The 21,348-nt window shown below is 42.7% G+C and overlaps 2 protein-coding genes across 10 annotated transcripts in view; both read left to right on the forward strand.

The window, feature by feature from the left end:
- The window catches only part of HOXB3 (homeobox B3), a 69,763-nt gene extending 59,513 nt beyond the window's left edge, over window positions 1–10,250 (forward strand). For all 9 annotated transcript variants that reach the window (XM_061589119.1, XM_061589113.1, XM_061589120.1 and 6 more), the window contains one exon: window positions 5,654–10,250. In XM_061589119.1, the coding sequence (XP_061445103.1) occupies window positions 5,654–6,420 (767 nt within the window). In that variant the 3' untranslated portion in view covers window positions 6,421–10,250. The remainder of the gene's footprint in view (window positions 1–5,653) is intronic.
- A 6,332-nt stretch (window positions 10,251–16,582) lies between these two features.
- HOXB2 (homeobox B2) lies at window positions 16,583–20,112 on the forward strand. Its single transcript, XM_061589123.1, has 2 exons — window positions 16,583–17,048; window positions 18,761–20,112. Exons 1-2 carry the CDS (start codon window positions 16,661–16,663, stop codon window positions 19,459–19,461), a joined length of 1,089 nt encoding a protein of 362 aa, XP_061445107.1. The 5' UTR covers window positions 16,583–16,660; the 3' UTR covers window positions 19,462–20,112.
- The last annotated feature ends 1,236 nt before the right edge of the window (window positions 20,113–21,348 follow it).

Here is a 21,348-nt window from a genome sequence, read left to right on the forward strand (position 1 = left end):
CACCCAGGTGTAGGAGTTAGCCCCATGCTTGGAGAGAGCAGAGTCAAAGGGATGTCTCCTCTCTCCCGGACAGTCAGAGGACAAAGGAGTGGAAAGGGTGGAAGGAGGAGGGGCAGGTAAGCTTCCCTAAAGACTTCACAGTCTAGCGACAGAAGGAAATCAGTCAGAGCATCACAGGTAAAGGTAAACAAGCCTATCCATCTGGAGGATCTTAGCTCTATCTTCCTTCTGGAGCACAAACAAAAGAACAAAACAGGAGTTTCTCTTGCCCCACTTCCAACACCCCTTCTCAATGAGTGTTTGGTTCAGTCCACGAGATTCATCTTGTCTCGCAGCTTGCAATGTCTGACTTTGCCCAACGCCTTCGTGAGAGCATCTGCAGTCATGTCTTCTGTTGGACAATACTCCATCTTGAGTAGTCCTCTGTGGTAGGTGGGTGCTTCACATCTATGTACTTGGTGCGTGAACTCACCCCTTCTGACTCCAAGAGTCTGTTGCATCCTTGCTTCCTTCCCACTCCCTTTTGGTTGGTGAGCTGTTTTTTCAGCACAGGTATCCCACCACTACCACCACATCTGGCTTGGTAACAGTACTCATATACAGGCTTTTCTTTAGCATTTGTCTTTTTCTTGAATTTCCTCTTGTAGCCTGCAGCTTTCCTTCCTTGAGAAAGCTTGGTCAGTGTCCAAGTTTTACTTTGGTGTAGAAATTCCAGCTCTTCCTTGGTTGCCTGCCTCTACCTCTCAGCTTCAGCTTTGGGTAAGGCATCAATCTCTTTCCAGGTCTCTGGTTCTGGAAGTTAATCTCTTACGAGGTAAGCTAGTCTCTCTGGTGGTACACCTCTGTTGGTGCGCTCAGAGTGTCTGGGTGATGGCACTGCGGCTGCCCCTTCTGGCTCTGTTGCCTCTTCTGGCTCAGACTCATCTTCCTCTCCAAGTATATTGTTATACCTTCTGTGGTGGAAGAATAACTCAGCTTCTTCCATTTCGCTGTCATCTGTTTGGTGTGGCGCCCCTTCTGGTCGGTGTGCGCACTTTCTTTCATCAAAATGGACAGCTCTGCATTCTTCAACTTTGCCAGTTTTGGGATCGATTACTCTGTATCCCTTTTGCATTGGAAAATATCCAATGAATATTACTTCCCTGGCAGTGTTGTCAAGTTTTGATCTCTTTTCCTTTGGGATGTGCACAAAGGCCTTACACCCAAATACACGAAGTGAGACATACTTGGTATCCTATCATGCCACAGTTCAAATTGTGTTTTCTTGGTTGCAGATGCAGGAAGTCGGTTCTGCAGGTAAGTGGCAGTAACTGCAGCTTCTCCCCAGTACCTCTTTGGTAACTGTGCATCATCCAACAAGGAATTAATCATTTGTCCAAGAGTCCAGTTCATGTGTCCTGCAACCCCAATTTGCTCTGGGTTGGACACCACTGTAGTCTGGTGCTCTATGCCTTCCTCACGGAGAAAGTCTTGCATAGCCCCAGACACATATTCCCTTGCATTGTCAGATCTTATGATCTGTGGCTTTCTGCCACATTTGTTGGACACAATCCTAACATAGTCCTTCAGTTTTTGAAGTACTTGACTTTTCTCCTTTATTAAATACATTGTCGTATATCTGGAGGAGTCATCTATAAAAGTCAGCATGTAAAAAATTCCACCTTGGGAGGGCACTCTCATCGGCCCACAAAGATCAGTGTGAATTAACTCTAGAGGCTTTTTGGTCTTCCTCTCACTTTTCTTAGGAAATTTTGGGTTCACACTTTTAGTTTTAATACAGCACACAAGTCTGTGTACAATTGCACTGTTTTATTTTAATGCCTCTTGCTAAATTCTCTTTTTCAAGAACAGTAACTGGCAAAGCTGGCATGTCCTATTCTTCTATGCCAGGTATGCAAGCATCCAAAATTGTGGGTTTCCTTGACCATATTTGCATGCATGATTTCTAAGCATTCAATAATAAAAAGTCAATTTTTCACTTTTGCAGTGCAACTTATTACTCCTTTATTTTGAACATGGCAAAATTCTCCACATATGAAATTTGCCTCCAAATTTTAATATTCTGGTAACACTGATTAAATTGTCTTTAAAATCTGGAACATATAGACAGTTTTTCAGTTCTATCTTTCTTTCCTCATGTGCCACTTTGCATAATAATTCCACTGTCCCTATTCCTGTCATTATCTTTTGCCTGTTATTTTCAAAACTTTTAAACAGGTTCCTATTGATTATAATATGTGAGGTGGATCCCTAGTCAATTAAAAACTTGTTTTTACAATCACTGTTCCCCTGATAAGGCACATAGTAGCTAAAATTCTCTGGTCCTTTGTCTTTGTTTAAAGACTGTTTACCTGGGGGCTTCCCTCACCTCAGCCAGCCTCTGTTTGAAGTCAGGCTTTGGAGTTTTGCATATGAAACCCCTGTTGCTGTATTTGTCTCTGCCCTTTTGTGGATTTGGGTGGTGACTCATGTGGCTACCTTTTGTTTCTTCGCTTCTCCCCACAGTAAAGTTTGCTTGCTCAGGCACAGCCTCCATTTCCTGCCTTTTCCGAAGTCTTGGTCCTTTAAATACGATACAAGCTGACTTAGACTTTGATCAGAACTTTCCAGTACGCAGGAAATTAATTTATGATCCTGATTAAGAGAGCTTAAAATCAATCCTTTCTGTAATTCTTCATCTAATACTCTGCCACATCTCTGAAGTTTAGCAAGAAGTTCTAAAAATCGCTCTATATATTTATCCAGACTGCCTCTTTCATTAGTTTCTTTCAGAGAAAATAACTCTTTGTACAGAAACATGATGTGGCTCTTTGTTTTCTTGCAGACTCCCTGCAGCTTTTCATAAATCTCCTTTACACTGTTGCATCCTGTACAGATATTTAATGCTTCATCTGATAGAGCAGAAATAAGCAGAGACTTTACTTTTGTGTGCTTACGTCTCCATGAAGCTGTTGCATTCGCATCCTCAGCCAAGGGTTCTCTCTCAGTCAGGATTTCTTCCAACTCTTCTCCTTCCAGGAGGGCTTTAAATCCCATAGTTCGAAGTTATCTTTTTCCAGCCTTGGAATGCGTCTCTCGAGCAAAGATACTTCAGCCATCTTTTCTATCTCTGTTCTGCTTTTCTTTCTAACTTAAAGTCTCCCTTGTAAATTACACACAAACACTTTTAGCTTCAGCTACAACTTGCATTCAACTTAGTTTGCTGGGCCCATAACCCTTGTTGCGCTGTGTGTAATTTGTGTGCTTAATTTCATTTAAAGCAACACAACAGCAGCAGATTAACAGCAGATGTTGAAATGCAAGTGTGCAGCATGTGCATGCATTTGCTGAAGAAAGCAGGCTTTTACCCTGCATCAGCATCACTGAGACTTGAGACTTAGTAAAATAAGAAAAGCTACTTTATTTATAGAAATACATAGTAGATACAAAAGGCATACCTAGTTCTAACTAACTAGCTAAGTTGGAGGCATAACACCCAGGTGTAGGAGTTAGCCCCATGCTTGGAGAGAGCAGAGACAAAGGGATGTCTCCTCTCTCCCGGACAGTCGGAGGACAAAGGAGTGGAAAGGGTGGAAGGAGGAGGGGCAGGTAAGCTTCCTTAAAGACTTCACAGTCTAGCGACAGAAGGAATTCAGTCAGAGCATCACAGGTAAAGGTAAACAAGCCTATCCATCTGGAGGATCCTAGCTCTATCTTCCTTCTGGAGCACAAACAAAAGAACAAAACAGGAGTTGCTCTTGCCCCACTTCCAACATCATGCACCATGTTGCAATCACTGAATGACAGGCATGTGAATTTATCCCAACTTCCACTGAAACCAAATATGTTCCCCTCCTGAGTAAATGTGAGACTTGTTACACCACTTTCCAAATGTTTCCTTTAAAATGTTGCATTTCTACATCTCTTCTCAGTGCAGAAGAAGTGCTTTGCATTCCTTAATCCTCACAACAGCCCTGTGAATATTACAAGTGTCACATACTAAATAGTCACCACAGGGATCAGTTATTAAATGTGCATGCAACCAATATGCACCGTATATCTTATAGGTGCACACATTGGTACAGTATATATCTTTGGGTGTATATATTTTACATGCAAATATCTCCAAATTAAGGTGGAATTAACACCTTTGCACAATGCAGTGGAATGAAATGGTAGTTCTTGGTAGAATGGACTGTCCCATTTCAGAGTATGTGAGATTCTTGTACATTTTGATAAATACTTGCCTGTGTAATAATATCCCTGTAGGTAGAGAACTAGCATAGCAGAGGATGGAATGGGGTAGAACCTCTGTCCCTGATGTGTTTATTTTCTTTCTGTAGGGAATTTATTTGGGGGCAATTAATCATAAATGGCCCTCCCAACTGCAGCCTGAACCAATAAAACCCCACTGGATTACCTCAAGACTCTACCACTACATTCAGCTAGGCCTATGTCCCACTGATTTCCACTGAATTTCACTTCCTGCAGCTTGGTTACAATCCCCAGCAGTGGATTCAAATGCAAAACTCTCACTTATTTTAGGGCTTGCAGAAGTGCATTCTTAGTGTTTCAAAAAGGGAAGATGTTGGGATTTTTACCTGTATGGAAAGCCATGTCTTCCACCCTTGAAAGCTTTTGCCACTAATCTCTGATGTGTAGAAGTTGATTTTAGTAATGACAAAAAGGCCCTCTGCACATGCTCAGATGCACTCTATTATTTGTCCAATGCTTGGCAAAGAAAAGAGGTTCCAAGGCTGATCGTCTTACGCTCAGGCTTCTATCAGGTCATGCATATCTTTAAATTCATTTTTGATCATACATATGCCTGGAGTGAGAGCCAGTTTGGTGCAGTGGTTAAGGTGTTGGGCTATGACCTGGGAGACCAGGGTTCGAATCTCCACACAGCCATGAAGCTCACTGGGTGACTTTGGGCCAGTCACTGCCACTCAGCCTCAGAGGAAGGCAATGGCAAACCCCCTCTGAATACCGCTTACCATGAAAATCCTATTCATTGGGTCGTCAACTTGAAGGCAGTCCATTTCCATGTTCATGCCTGGGGCACAATCCAACAGAAAGTTCTCCTGCACAAACCTCTCTTGCAATGTAAGGGAGCCTTCACAGGAGAACCTCCTGTTGGATTGGTCCTCTAGTAAGTGCACGCTGGGGAGGGGGGGAGTGAGTGAGAGAGAGAGAGAGAGAGAGAGAGAGAGAGAGTTGCCCATTGGCAAACATATATTAACATCTCTGTGTTACACACATATGTAGAAGTATGCATGTGCTTTTGTGGGCTTGTTTAATCATGCAGAATCACAAGGATACTGACACTGCAGGCCTGTGTACATGAGCACCTGATTAATTTTGCTTTCCAAACACTGCCCACTTGCCAGGCATAATTTCCTTTGAAAGGGTCTGCTTCAAAATAATCGACTCCCAAATAAATAGCCTTGGATTCCTTTTCTGCATGACATGATCAAATTTTCATAAAGCGAGGGGGCAGCTTTGGAGAACAGAACTCTTAATAAATGACATGATTATGGAGTGGGGGACTGGAGGAGAAGGAGGGGAGGTTGAAGCCTTCTCGCCTGTTGGAGGATTTATTAAGAGGCCTGTGCATTCAATTTTCTGCATGTAAGTAATTATCTTTGATTTCATTTCCCGACCTCCTTTCCAGAAAGCTGCAGCGGCGAGAAAAGCCCTCCGGGCTCCTCGGCTTCCAAGAGGGCCCGCACGGCTTACACCAGCGCCCAGCTTGTCGAGCTGGAGAAGGAATTCCACTTCAACCGCTACCTTTGCAGACCCCGCCGGGTGGAGATGGCCAACCTGTTGAACCTGAGCGAGAGGCAGATCAAGATCTGGTTCCAGAACCGGAGGATGAAATACAAGAAGGATCAGAAGTCAAAAGGCTTGGGGTCTTCCTCGGGGGGCCCTTCCCCGACGGGGAGCCCTCCCCAAGCCATGCAATCCTCCGCAGGCTTCATGAGCGCCCTTCATCCCATGACTTCAAACTATGACGCCCCCTCTCCGCCCCCCTTCAACAAAGCTCACCAGAATGCCTACACCATGCCCACTGCCTACCAAAACCCCATCAAAAGCTGCCCCACCCAACAGAAGTACACAAACACGGCGCCAGAGTACGATCCGCACGTCCTACAGGGTAATGGGGGAGGCGGCTACGGCCCCCCCAATATGCAAGGCAGCCCGGTGTACGTGGGCGGCAACTACGTGGATTCTATGCCCAGTTCCGCTCCGTCGCTTTACGGGCTGAACCCCCTCCAGCATCACCAGCCCCCCAGCATGGAGTACAACGGGGGCCCCCAGATGGGCTCCAACCAGCACCATGGACCTTGCGAGTCCCATCCAACTTACACAGACCTTTCCACCCACCACGCTTCTACTCAGGGTAGAATCCAAGAGGCGCCCAAGCTGACCCATCTGTGATGAGGGGCACGACAGACTTGGTGGGGTGGGGAAGTGAATAGAGAACGGGGAGGGGGTTGCTGGTTGGGTCGGTTTGTTGGTTGTGTTGGAGAGTGTTGGTTGGCTCTCTTTTTTTTAAAGAAGAAAAAGCATCTGTGTTGAAACCTTTTAAAAAGCCGTCAGATGGCCCCCCTGCAAAGTGAAAACTGTTACCACCTGGGTGAGTCACTGTTGCCTCTTGTCACTTCCTTCTATCCCAGCCTGCCCCTACCCGCTCCACTCCCCCTCCAGCAAGAGCAGCAGATGGGAATCGATGTTGATCAAGAGCTGACTTTCCAGGGCTAAAATGAAGTGCAAAGGGCTTAGCCTGCCTGGCAGATACGTCATTTGATTTGGAAACCTTTCTACCAATCCCATTCTCAGAACGGGGGTTGTGGGGGCGTGGCTTGTGTTTCCTTAGTGGAGAACAAGATGCTCTCTGTATGTACTGACAGCGCAAAGTCCTCTTCATACTGCGAATCTGAGCCTTCATATTATAAAGAAAAAAGGGAGGGGCAGGTCCCGTGGCTGGTTCTAAAGGACCCTACTTTAAATTAAGTCCAGATTTAAACCGAATGTGTGAAGCCAGTAAGATTTCTTGGCCTCCATGTAGGAATCTTCTTTTTTTCTTCAGTGCAAGCTCGCTCTGTTCCCGCAAATTCTGGGCATTTTGGTCGGACTAAGGCAAGTCTGCATATCAATAAAGTAGGAGATGGGAGACTAAGGTGACAGGATTCTGGACTGTACCTTTTCAAACTCCAGGTGTGTGTGTGTACATAGATGGCGTTTATTAAATGCTGTCCCCCAGAAAAAAAAATCAAAACAAAACACTGCCGGCAGTAAACCAGCACTTATTTCTGATGTGCTAATTTTCTAGTGTAGGGAGTATTCAAAAACGCAATTCTCCATATGTAGTTTGAAGTGGGATAGTTTAAGCACTTTGCTAACTCATCCTACCACCTAGTTCTCTGTAACCATGGAAATACCCTTATTACTCCTAAGTAAATCTACATTTTAAGCATCCTCAGTTGGAAAGAAGTGCCACTGAAATCAGTGAGACTTCCAAACGAGGGAAGTGCCACATATCCAGTGTGCTCCAAGCCCACCTCTTGAAACCACCCTTTTGTGTGTACCATCTGGGTGGCAAAGAACTCATCCCCTCACTTTCATGATCATGGTGGATGGAGTGGTGATTCAAAACTTTGTTACTGCCAATTATTCCAAATTAAAAGTGTGTGGCCTTGTTTATGTGCCGTATATAGAGCATAAAAAGTAAAAACAGCAGAATATTTTTTTTCATATAAGATAGCTCCTTTCCTTTAGTACAGATTGATTATTAATAAAGTGATTAAAATAGCTTGCCCAAGGTTATCCTACAGACATCAATCCTCAAGGCGCTTACTTAGTAATAAGACTTGAAGGGCACAATCCAGAGGGTAATGCTGTTGCAAATCATTCCAGTGGAACATGCTGGGAGAACTTGCTGCTAAATGTTGCCATTATGTCCACAGAATACTCCTCCCCGACCTAAAATCTCTTAGACTACAATCCTATACACGCCTACCTGCAAGTATATCTCACAGAACTCAATGGGACTTCTGTGTAGGCGTATATAGGGTCGCACTATTAATTGTAATAAAACCCATTTCGGGTGTGTGTATTGACAAATGCATTTGTTTACAATTGTAGAAGTCTACATAGGTGTTGTAGAGACAATCAGGTACATATATATCAGACATTAAAGGCTTTGTTTCAAGCAAGGCCGGTTTTTTTAGAACAGTGAACTCGGAGAGAGGGATCATCAGTGAATTTAACCCCTTCTACAATACTTTTGAAAATCTGATAAATAAATTAACAATTCGTGAAGCCAATAAATCGATTCCAAATTTGCATTTTAAATTCATTTTTGTCCTGAGGTTTCGACACAAATGTTTTGAATGTAGAAATGGGTGTTGATTTTTTTTAGAAAAAATGCAAGAATCCATCGATATAGACAATTTAATTTCCTTTTTAAAAGAAAAAAAGCATACAATATGCACACAAAATTGTGGTCGTAGATCGTGAATTCACCCAGTATTCTTAAAGATGTCCTCCTCCCCCACATCTAAATAAGAAATCTATCAAACAGCACAAGCAAAGTCCAAGACTTTCAGTGGAAAACCACCCTCACCAAGTGTTCCACTCCCACCTTATCTCCACCACATACAAACTTGCATTTTCCTTCTTAAGTTGGTTCCCCGCCCCCTTGACCCCTTTCCTCCGCCAGCCCTACAATCCCATTATCCAAAAACACACACCGTTGCAAAAATCTGTACGGTTACATATGTTGCTCTCCTTTAATTCTACTACCCGCCAGAATTTGTCAAGCACTGGGGAAGGGGAGAAAAGCGAGATGCCCCTTTGTAAACTAATTTCAACAGCAAAACTGGGCTGAAAAAAAAAATCCAAAATGGACAAGGGGATGACATTATGAAAAAAAACCCATTGAGACCCCCTTTCCTTCCTTCCTTCCTTCCTTCCTTCCTTCCTTGTGAAGTGATGGCCTTCCCCCGTTTCTTTAGGGTTCGTTAAGGGTCGGGGGAGTCTCACGTCTAAGGCGTCTTGCGTTCCTTTGCGTCTCTTCTCTTGAACGTGAAAACAGGGTATATTTGAACAGAAACTGTTATGTCCTCCAAATGGAAGCGGAAGGAAACGGCCCTTTGGGGAGGGGGCGTGTTTCATGACGCTTCCTCTTTGGTCTGGCATCCTTCTTGCACTTAGAGTTTACATTTTAATGAGTATATATACCAACTTTTGAAGGACACCCATTGGAGACGTCTTTCAAAGGGGGTGTGCGTGTGTTCCAGTGAACATTCATATATATAAATATATATATATATTATATTTATTGGTTATAGCCAGTTTTAAACTATTTTTCTTTTGTTTTGTATTATTTATCCCCAGCATTTATGTATTTATAAGAAAAATGTATTTCTCTCTCTCTTTTTTTAGTATTTACTTGTTATAAAGGAATATGGTGTTTTTTCCTTGTCATTGTACAACCAGTTTTTCTTTTCTCTTTCTTTTTTTACTTATTGTAATTTAGGGAAAAGCCAGTAGTTACCTTCGTACTTAAAATAATGTGTTTAGTTCTACTGGAGGCATGAAATCAGAGCCAGGCTGTAATTGTATAGTCCTCAGTTAGAAGAACTAGCTAACCGCCCCTTTCTCCTCTTCCTCCACCACCACTTCCTCGTCCTCTTTTTTGAAACATCTTTCTTTGTTCTTTACAGTAGATAACTTTATTTCTTTGCTTAAGGGTTGTCTGTTGAACAATTCTTGAATAAACTTTCTGTTCTTAATTTGCTCTTGTTCCATTGGTCGGATTTGAAAACAGAAAAGAGGCTTTGGAGCTGTCAAACAGAAAAACATTGCTTTTAAAAAAAATCTATTTTTTTGAAATATTAACAAGAAAGACATGTATCTATTTCCTCCTCTCCCGCTTACCCCTTAGGTTATGACTGCCGTTGCTTTGTTTTACAGCTTATAAAACTGGAACACTTTCTCTAGCTGATTATGTTTACTTAAAAAGTTAATCGCTAGGGGGTTCATTTCTTGTCCGCCTCCCCCGACCTCCGCCTCCCCCTTCCCTTCCACTTTGAAAATCTTGTTCTAAATAGTCTCACGCCAATTAAAATTACCCCTCATCTTTTGTGGATACAAAGGAGGCCGATCACGTGCCGTCCAGACTAAACAGCCATTGGGCCTAAAATGAAAACAAAGGAAAATGATTAATCATAACAAAAGGCACACGGGGCTTTCTTGCTGAAATTAAGAGACGGCTGGGGGGGGGAGAGAGAAACCTATCGTGAAATTAAATCACTAAATAAAACAAGAAAGGAGTTGAAGGCAGATGCTGCTGCGGCCCTGGAAAGATAGGGGGAGGGGACTGTGCTACAGCAAAAGAGATAAGATAAAGGCTCTGCTAATTTGTATTTTATGCTCCCAACCCTTAAGAAAACTTATTTTTACAAGCAGCGCGTTTCCATAAAACTTTTATGATGTTGGAACCGAATGTAAACGGCCTGTCAAATTAGAACGTCACATTTATATGGCTGTAAGAACGACTCAGGTCGAAATGCGAGCTCTGTTGAAGAACAGTGGAACGGTGCTGGGGAAACTCCGCCATTCTGGCAGGAGAGATGGGCTTTGATCTACTTCTACTGCTACGGCTAGGACCAATGCTATTGCTGCTTCTTCTCCTGCAGATACCACCACCCCTAACACCCCTACAGCTCTGTGCTGTACAGAAGTAAAGCAATGCAGTCCTCTCTTGATCTCATGTTCTTTCTGTCTCTTCTCCCTGAAAATGAGACTTTGCAATTTACTGATGAGAGCGTCCTCTCCTATGGAGGAAGCAGGAATTGTTTTTACCCCCACCCCATCCCATTGGGGAGAAAGCACATTTGTTTCTATAACCCCTGGAATGGAGTTTGTGATGTGAGGACATACAGCTGAAATGTCTTCTCCCCACAAATATGCACAATGTGGGAATTTCAGAAGTCAGGGAGATTTGTGGAACATCTGTGACCCACATTATTCAAGACTTGTGTTGATCTATTGATCCATCATTGTACTGATACCACAGACACAACTGCAAATAAAATCTTCAGATACGCAAGGTGGCTGGTCTAAGTGAGAGTACTGACCATTCTTATGGTCCTTCTGTGGCACACCTTCACTGCTGTGGTGTAAACAACTGCATGTAAAACACTCCTAGCACAAGGATGGAGAACTTGTGGCCCTCAAATGTTGGACTACAGCTCCCATCAGCCCTGACCATCAAACATACTAACTCCTGTCAGTCCAGCAGCATCTGGAGGGCCACAGATACTTTATCCCTGCACTAGGACATATGTTGGATGTTATGGGTTGTTCATGTCCTGATATCAGTTTCACCCAAGTGATACCAGATTTGTCCAGGATACGGGTGATATACTTTTACTCACAGACCATCTAGCCCAATACTATCTACCTGACTGGCAGCCCCTCCCCAACCTCAGGGAGAGGGTTTTTTCCAGTCCTGCTGCCTGAAACCTACCTGAAAGGAGCCAATGTGGAGCAGTGGTTACAGTATTGGACTAAGACCTGTGAGACCAGGGTTCAAATCCTCCACTTAGCCATGAGTGCTGGGTGACTTTGGGCCTGTTACAATTGCTCAGCCTAACCTACCTCACAGGGTTGTTGTGAGGATAAAATGGAGATGGGGAAACTATGTACGCCACCTTGAGCTCCTCAGAGAAAAGGTGGAATATAAATGCAATAACAGTAATAATAATTCCTGACAACTCACAATGCCAGGGAATAAATATGGAAGAAATCTTATGCCCCTTCCACTGAGTCATAGCCCCTCTGAAGTCATGGCCACAGGTCTGATCCAGGCTTTTCTATGCATCTGTTTCATCGTAAAACAAGGGTCTTATGCTACAGAAGTAAAGTTTGTAAGTAGAACCATATGGTTTGGATTATGGTCATGGTTCCTTTTAGCACTAACATCCACTCCTGGAAGCCAGTTGTGGGAATGAACATTGTGGGAAGGAACCAAGTCTTTCACATAGTTCAGCTTTGCCCAAGGTAAGAATAGGTGTTATGATGACCATATTTGGCCACATGTCCCATCACATATAAATGCACCTGCCATGTGAGCTGGCCACTTTATGTGTAGAATAAGCACCAATTGCTGGCACTAACTTTACATCTGAACAGGCCAGGTCGCATGGTAAATATATTTATATATGATGGGGCGTGTATGGAATACATATTAAGGAAAGCATTTTACCAATAGCTGCTATCATGTCTACTTTTCATTCTGCATGTTACAGGTGCAGCATGAAACTAGACCCGGACTACAAAGTGTACGAATCAGGTCATAGACATAGAGATTTCTGGCTGCAGTGTATAAACTATTTACTGAGGTCTATAGGATTACATTAGAACAACTGTGCTGGGTATGGTTCTGTGTCCATAGTTGTCTGCTGTAAGTTGTTTGGTAATATGGCATAAGTGAATTTTATTGTGATCACAATTTGCAAATTAACTAAACCCCAAACCGTTTCATTTAATAGAACTGCTACAGAGAAAAGGAATATGTGAATTACAACTCATATGAAATTAATATTTCCCTTCCTTACAACTATTGTTGGTCTGTGGCCCTACATTTAATTAATGTATAAGGCAGGGGAGGAAATAGATTGTATCCACAAATAGGCATGAACTTCAGGCCAGAGGGCTTTGTAAGAAAGATTATTTTAATTTTGTTTTATGGTTTTTTTGTTTAGTATATTAAGTTTCACTAATAATTATAGCCTTCATGCAATCATAAATAACAACTTAAAAAAACCTGAAGCACCCTTTCCCCTGTGTCCATGACTGTAGCTGGGTTATGCTCATCCATGCAAGAAGTAATTTAATATTCTGTGGTGCTATAATTTAAAAGCATAAGAGCGTGGAAACTTTGATTGGGATCTGATCAAACAACAATAGTCAAGAATGTAATGCCTCCTCCCCTTACCATTCCCCTGAATGTGATTTTATGGATGGTATAACTGAGTCAAAATATTGGTCACTTTGTTATTCAGACCTGTGTGAAAGGGGTTCCTCACATAGTTTTAAAATAAGTTAATGTAATGCCAGCCAAAAGGTCCAGGTTCTTTGCACAATTTCCATAAAAGGATCTAATGAAATAATAGCAGTCATCCTTGCCATGTAGTAGTGCTGCTACCACCATCACCAAATAAAGGAAATTCCACTCAAATAAATTTGATTTGGCTTGGAGTTTAGAATATAGTGGAAGTGTGTGTGTGTGGGGGGGTGTTAAATCTTTTGTTTGAGAGAAACACACATTCTGAAGACACACTTGGCTAAGGAATGTATCAAATCAGGAAACCTCTTTCAAAAACTTTATGAATTGTTTGCAAATTGATCTTTAACAGTGCATGCCTACTCAGGACTAAGTCCCATGAGTTAAATGCAACACACACACACACACACACACACACACACACACACACAGAGAGAGAGAGAGAGAGAGAGAGAGAGAGAGAGAGAGAGAGAGAGAGAGAGACTTACTTTCCTACAAGTTCTTCAGATGAATTCTGGGTTCCACTTAAAAATAAAACACCAAGGTCCACCTCAAAACTTGTTTCTTAAACTAATGTCACTAAAATGTGATGGGGCGGGGGGGATAAAATACTTGTTTCTTAAACTAATGTCACTAAAATGTCATGGGGTGGGGGGATAAAATTCAGGCAGAGTATTTTAGTTCTCTCCCTCCTATATCCTCATCCAAACACTCTCTGCCATTTTAAAAACAATGCTTTAATTAAATCGCCATACTAGTCAGTAGTACACATTTTTTGCAGTAACTGCATTCTTATATTTCAACCATTTTCAGCCAAGTCATCACTATCCTTGCAATAGTTGTACTGTGCCCCCAGAACAAATCCTCACAATAAACCCTTTATCCCCAAACCCTTTTAGTTCTCATTCACAAGATTGACATGTGCAAGGGACAATTGTTTATTATATTTCAAATACATTGTATCAATACATCTTAAAGTCTATGTCTGAAACTTTCATGCATGTAGTCCTAAATCCATTTAGAAAGCTGCAAGACTACAAAACCCATTATGCAGTGTTACTGTGGATGAAGCCCATATGGACAAAAAGATTCAGGGCCTTTAACTGAGGTAAGCAATTGATAGCATTGAAGGATTGGCAGTGTAAATGCAGCCAAAAGAAATTTGATTAGACAGATGCATTTCCTGTGGAAATCTGGTGCTCTTGGCTTGGAACACAAAGTAGTGTTCCAGCAGTGGGTTCTGTGCATACTTAACTCAAGCATTTAAAAATAATTGTCTTTTAAGCAACCTGTCTCAGTTTCCTCTAGAAGGGGACGGCTGCTAGCAAAAACTCTTTTGAACATCCTTTCATACTAACCTGAATTCACCAGCAGAGATTATGTTTTAAAACTGCAAATCCAAATAGATTGTTATTCTTTCAGCACACTCCAATCTTCTTGTAAACTAATAAAGGTGTCAATATCCACTTTCTTCTAATAAAGTTTAAAAGTTTTACAGATGCTGATAGAACACCACAACTATAGAATACAATAGCGCATTATAACAGCAATATTTTCATTCTCAGAGTATTAGAAAGAATTCAGAAGCTTTAAAACTGCCTAGTTTCACTCCCAGAGGTTGTGCACACTCCAAACCTAAACATAATTATTTTACTAGTAGCAGAAGCTGTGGTAGGATTGACCTGGCTCTGCTCACATTTTACACAAAATCTGACAATGTGTGGGGGTGGGGAGAGAAATGGAAACGAAGGATACAAAAGACTAAATATCATCCATTACTTTTTAAAGGAGATATTAGTGCTGAATTCTTCCATGGAAATAAATGGGACTAAGATGTACTTAACCTAGGTTGGATCTATGTTGAAATTAGTTTAAACTGCTACCAGTTTTGATGCAACTATTTTACCAGTAGTACTCCCAGTACTAGTAGCAATACAACCAAAACACATCAAAACATGGCCTTGTAAGAACATGTCTGGCAGCATCTCTTAATATTACTTTCTTTATTGCAGCAGATAACACAGTTCTAAAATATTTGGAGATCGTTTATCAACAGTAATATCGTAAATTTCAGAGCCCGTCTTGGTCAAATCTGCATGCACAGACTTTGGGGATGCTTTCACAGTTCCAAAACTGCAGTTTCCTCCAAATGTAGGGTTTCTGCATAATGCCACCCACACGGATGTTTGAACTGACAAAAGTTTCTAAGCTTTGCTTCACTTCTCAGTGTAGTCTGTGGATGGGGATAAACGGAGCTCAAATAAAAAGGCCAATAAAGCATTCTAAGGTTTTCAGAATTTCCCTTTGATTAGTTTCTATTTCCCTCTCAGCTTTTCCCCTCCAGCCTCCAAACTTTTATTTTGTACCTTTAGTAACCATCTCCAAATCTATGAATAAATCTTCACTTGAGAATTCTGATGAACGTCCAAATTCTTTAGGACGTTAGCAAAGCTGGGGCTGTCAGAAGTCTTTGGTGAGAAGAGATTGATCGCTTCTGCTCTCCCCCTCATTCTTCACTCTTTTTTACTCTCACAATTTGTGTAGAACTTTTTTTTTAAGGACTGAAAATATATGTTATTAACTTGTTTTTTTTAGAGTTGATGGGTTCAGGGTGTATATATCTCAGAGTGGGGGTGAGGTGGGGAGATACCTTAATTTTTGCTTTTTTCTACTTTTAAATAAAATCCTTTTGTTAATCTTTGGTTAGCAAACTAATTAACAACTGTTCTTCTTATCACCTATTCAATTCCAACAGCTCTCAGAGGTTCTAGAAGAGGACAGATGGTAGCAAAAACTCTTTTGAACATCCTTTCATACTAACCTGAATTCGCCAGCAGAGTTTATGTTTTAAAACCGCAAATCCAAAATAGATTGCTACTCCGCTTGGTTTTATTTCCTTGGGTTTCAGTGTGGCTGATGGTAAATTATACGTTTTCTGCTTCTACTTTGGTTACTTCTTCTTCATCCTTGATGCCTGTCTCTTGTCCCTTGGGGACAAAAGTTGGGTGCCCTTCTTTTCTAATTCCTCCCTCCTGGATTGGGCTAAAATCAACGGTACAGTCCCCGTGGCAGATGAGGTAAAAAGGCAAACTGTGACCAACCCCCAGCTGCCTCCTGGCTCGACCCTTCCGTAGCATCTTCCTTAGGCTCAGTATTTGCAACCAGCAGAATACCCCAATTCATTGGTATTCTCCCAAAGCGAGGGGCGCTATTATCATTATTATTATTATTATTATTATTATTATTATTATTATTATTATTATTATTATTATTAGCCATTAAATAAAAATACGTTCTGTTTTCAACCAGGCTGGCCCTGCTATTGGGTAAGTGAGGTCACGTGACCAGGATTGGCTGCAATTTATCCCTGCTCGTCAGTTTAATAGAGCAAGGTCCCCATACGCCTGTATTATCAGCAATATAAGATATTTTAAAAAATAAAAAGCGGGGGAGGGAGAGGGAGGAGACTGCAAATAATATTAATACTAAAGCGATATAAAATATTGGAAGGGCCTTTAAGATCAATCGTTTCTTCCCCTCCCACCCACCCTCATTCCCCCGTCTTCCCCCTCCCTTTTTTGCACTGGGCCCCTGGAAAAAGCCATGAATTTTGAATTTGAGAGGGAGATAGGCTTCATAAACAGCCAGCCATCACTAGCGGAGTGTCTGACGTCCCTTCCCGCTGTCCTGGAGACATTTCAAACTTCATCAATCAAGGAACCACCGACATTAATTCCTCCTCCTTTGGAACAAACCCTCCTCGGCTTGGATCCTCGTCCCAGCAACCAGCCCACGCCAAGGAGCCAAAAGAGACCAAGACATGGGCAGGCCCAGAAACCCGCGCCCCAGCCTCCTTCCCTGGCTGGAGAATTCCCCTGGATGAAGGAGAAGAAATCCTTTAAGAAAGCCAGCCAGGTCCCCGCCGCTGCCGCTGCTTCTCCTTCTTCCTCCGCCTCGTCTTTGCCTGGATCTGCCGCTGCTTCTCCTGCAGGTCTGTACTGTATACGATGGAGAGGGTGGCAGGGGCTGCAGGGGAAAATGTGAGTGTCAGGGGTTTACTGAGCCAAACAAAAAATGCCCTTTTTAAAATAAGCTCATCGCTGGGAAAGGGGTTAAAGTTCTTACCTAATCCCAACCCAACTCGAAGGAAAAGAAATTATTGAAATGGTAGGGAGAATCTTCCTTCCATCCTTCCTTTCTCATCTTCCTCTAATCAATCCTTAGGGGGGGGGAATAAAAATTCGCATAGCAGCTCCGAAATTGGATGAATTTCTGGACCTCTGGTCGCCTCTGCCCCCCTGTGATTGTTGATGCTCTGACTATTCACTCCAGTGGAAAGCCGTGGGCGAAATACCAAACGAAGATAATTCTGCCGATTTGTTTTTCGGAGGGTATTTTGTGTGAGGCACTTTTATTTCAAGATTAAGAGGAAGATGGGTGGAAAGAAGATAACAAAGACAAGGAGAGAGTGTATTGGGGAAGGGGGAGAGCCATTTATAGCTCAGCCTCAAGACTCCATAATAACAATTTGCAGGGCACCCTGTCAATGCTGCGGACGCAAGAATCTTCCATTTCAAAATATCTGTCCCACCAACTCAGTTAAGTCCTGTGGGATCACAAGTGGTGCAATTAGGTAATTTTAGATTCTGGATTTAATGGTCATGGTTGGGGGGGGTGGGATCCTCAGATGGCCATGTGCATTACTTCATTTAGTTCAAAATGCGGCAAACCAGCTCTGCTGCGTTTGGGGAGACCCTCCTGCTCATTTTGCTGAGTGGGGCCCTGGACTTCTGCCCCAAAGTCCTGCCCCGATGGTACGGCGGTGGGGTTGCCCTAACCACTAAGCTGGCGAAGAAAGCGGTCCATTCTTTCCCTTCACTGCCACCCCCGTTATGTTTACACATACTCCGCCGAAAGTGCCAGATTTGTGTTTCCCACCGATGGGCATCCTTGAAGGGACTGAGACTCCAAGGAGGATGGGGTTGAGGAATGGGCACTGAGAGAAGACGGTGTAGCTCCCGAGCTGAGTGCGGACGAAGGAACGAAGAAAGAAAGGTCCCAGCCGTTCATTTTTTCCTCTCCTCCCCATTTTGACTCCCTTTCCTGTTTTCGCCAACAAGGCTTTGTCGTTTCGTTAGGAAAGACCGCAGTCTTGGACCACCACGGGATAGGCTGGGGAGGGGAAGGAGGCAAACGGACTCCCTCCCTTGAAATCGAGGAGGAGACGCTGGGATGTGGGAGGACATGTCTTGCAGAAACGTGGCTTGAATTGTGATTTCCCCATCTCCGAGTGGAATTCCTCCTTCCTTCCATCTTCCTCCAAAAATGCATAATTCCCACCCCACCCCGGCGATGTACAACTGGGACTAGCCCTGTCTGTCCTGCTACCACACTCCATTCCTTGCAGGAACTTGCAGAACGTTGCATTGTGTTGGTTACCATTGTTACATGTGGGAAGGTGTGTGTGTGTGTGTGCGTGCGTGCTGAAAGACATTTGCCAGAGACGCACCAGGCGGCACAAAACTTGGCAATATTTCCATACGATTTAAAAATAACTCTCAGGCACGGCCTCCCCACCCCACCCGCAATACAAAATGTTGGGCAGAATCCACCAGAAAAGCACCTTCCCAGCCTACTTTTGTTCGGATTTTATTTTATATGTTATTTCATGTTTATTTTTTCTTGTATTTTTCCTCCGCCCAGACGTCCAGGGCTTTTTAGACAACAGTGGGAGCAGTGCTCGGCGGCTGAGGACGGCTTATACCAACACGCAGCTGCTGGAGCTGGAGAAGGAGTTCCATTTCAACAAATACCTCTGCAGACCCCGTCGGGTAGAAATCGCTGCTTTGCTGGACCTGACTGAAAGGCAAGTGAAAGTCTGGTTCCAAAACCGACGGATGAAACATAAGCGACAAACGCAGCATAAGGAAATCCCCGAGGGGGACGGCAGCTTGGACCAAGGCAGCGAAGAGGTGGTGGAAGAGGAGGAGGAGGGGGAGGAGGAAGAGGAAGAGGAGGAAGGCAGCCCTCCATTTGGAAACGTCCTGGAGATCCCTTGTCCTTACCCAGCCAGCAGCAGAGAGCCATCGAGGCCCCCCGCCGATTACCTGACACCCGCAGAGGAGAGCGCCCCCAATGCAGAGCCAAATGGGACAGCTGGCTCCCGCTCTTCCTCCTCTTCCTCATCCTCCTTGGACAATGCCTGCCTAGAAAGCCAGAGGTCCCCTTTGTTGCCACCAGACCTGAATCTTTTCTCGGTGGATTCCTGCCCACAGACCTCAGAAGGGCTTTCTCCCAGCTTCCAGGGGTTCTTAGACAGTCCTGTCAGCTTCTCCGTAGAAGACCTGGATTTTTTTACAAGCACACTTTGTACTCTCGATCTGCCACATTTGAATTTCCAGTAAATACCCATCGACATTTCTTATTTGCCTTGGGTTGTATGCCCCTATAAAGACAGGCAGGCAGGCATACACACATCAACAGTTTCCTTGCCATTTAAACTGAGAGTATCCCCCCCGCATTCTGATCACCGCCCTCTCCCTTCCCCTCCACACCCCATTGAGAACGCATTTCTTTCGAAAGAGGTTTGTGAATTTCTAACGGACCTAACCCTAACAAATATTTCTGTAGCAATTTTAAAGGAATTATGGTCTGAATGAATTCAGGTATTTTCTTCTCCACATATATTTTTATTCAAACATGAAGTGTTGCCAAGCTAAGAAGATGTTTCTCAAATTAAGAGGAAAAATACAGCCTGGCCTTTTTAGATATCTTTCCAGCCAAGATTCTCCCTCTCCCGCCCATTTCCATCAAGCCTACCCCAGAAATTCTTAACTCGAGAAGAAAATGTATGTCCATTTTTAAAAAATGAACTTCTCAGGAAACAAAACAAGATGTTTAGATTTATTAATTTAAAAACAAAATAGGAAAGAAGGAAGAATTTTTAAAAACACCGGAGGTTTTGTCCCTTCCTTTTATGTTTTAGAGGTAGATTATTTATTCAAATGCTTTAATAGTAAAATGAAAATTATTTATTGTACATTATTTTCATAGATTAAATAAATGGCTTTATAGTCTTAAAATGCTGCATTCCTGTTTTACATGGATCTTTTTTTGAAACCAAACATCTTAATTCATTTTCTTCCCTTTAAAATGCATTGAAGTTTTGTTTCTATTAGCAAGAAGAATTAGAGACGATTGCCGCTGAGTATAAATAAATATTTTTAAAGGCTTACAAAACTGGACTATGCTTTAAAAATCATGTTCTTTTCTGTTTTTATTAAAATAAGAACGTTAATTATATTATTATCAGTGAACTGTATAGATTTACAACACAGCAGAGACCTTTTAGGATACTTACAATGGTAAAAAAAATGGTCACGATGGAAAGATATCAGAAGATGTGTTAATTATCAGGACTTTGTTCTTGGGAGGGGAAAAAACCACCCTGAGCCAGACCACGTTTATTTAAAAGGTATCTTAACAATAATTATCTGTTTACTTTATCTAGTGTAAACTAGAAAGGGAACAGAGAGCAAGAAAGACAACTTATATAAGGAAATCCTCTGTAAACTAAATTATTATTATTATTATTAAAACAGCAATAATGCCTTGGATTTTCCCCCTTTTGCTGAATTAGCTGAGTGTCCACCCGGCGCTCAGTTGTAAAAGAAAAAAGGGCACCTTATCTCAAGAATCCTCAATGACTCACAATAAGGGGAAGGAAGGAAAAAGGAAGAAATATTTTGCTTGTGTGTGGGAGTGTGCTGTACAGATTTTAGAATTCATTCCCAGTGGTTATGACACGACAGCTTGAGAAGGGTAAGAAGAGGCAGTCATTCAAGTTGCAGCGATCTGGAAGAAAGTGTTCCAAATTAGGGACCCACACACAGGCAAAGGACGAAAGAAGAAATTAAGACGTGAGGCCAGGCAATTTTCCATGTAGAGGAGGATATTCAGTCACCTAATTCATTGTCCAAAACAGACGAAATAAGAGGCCCAAGAGGAAACAGAGGTTTGGGAACGGTGTTCTTTCTTCCTTTCTTCCTGGATTCATACTGTAGGGTAAAACCCTAATCCGGAATTAACGATTCAGTTGCGTCCACATGCCTCATCACGTCTAGAGACCTTTAGCTCTTTTCACCTAAAGAACAAAACCGACAGAGCGACTTTAAAAGTGGGTGGTTTGGGGCGGGAGAGAGCTTCTTGGGCTGTGAATGGAGAACGGTCATAAGAGGAATCGTTGGCGGTGTGACATACACAATGTTAACACACATATGCACAAATAAATC

The sequence above is a fragment of the Rhineura floridana genome, chromosome 11, assembly GCF_030035675.1.
Source record: "Rhineura floridana isolate rRhiFlo1 chromosome 11, rRhiFlo1.hap2, whole genome shotgun sequence".
Classification (NCBI taxonomy): domain Eukaryota; kingdom Metazoa; phylum Chordata; class Lepidosauria; order Squamata; family Rhineuridae; genus Rhineura; species Rhineura floridana.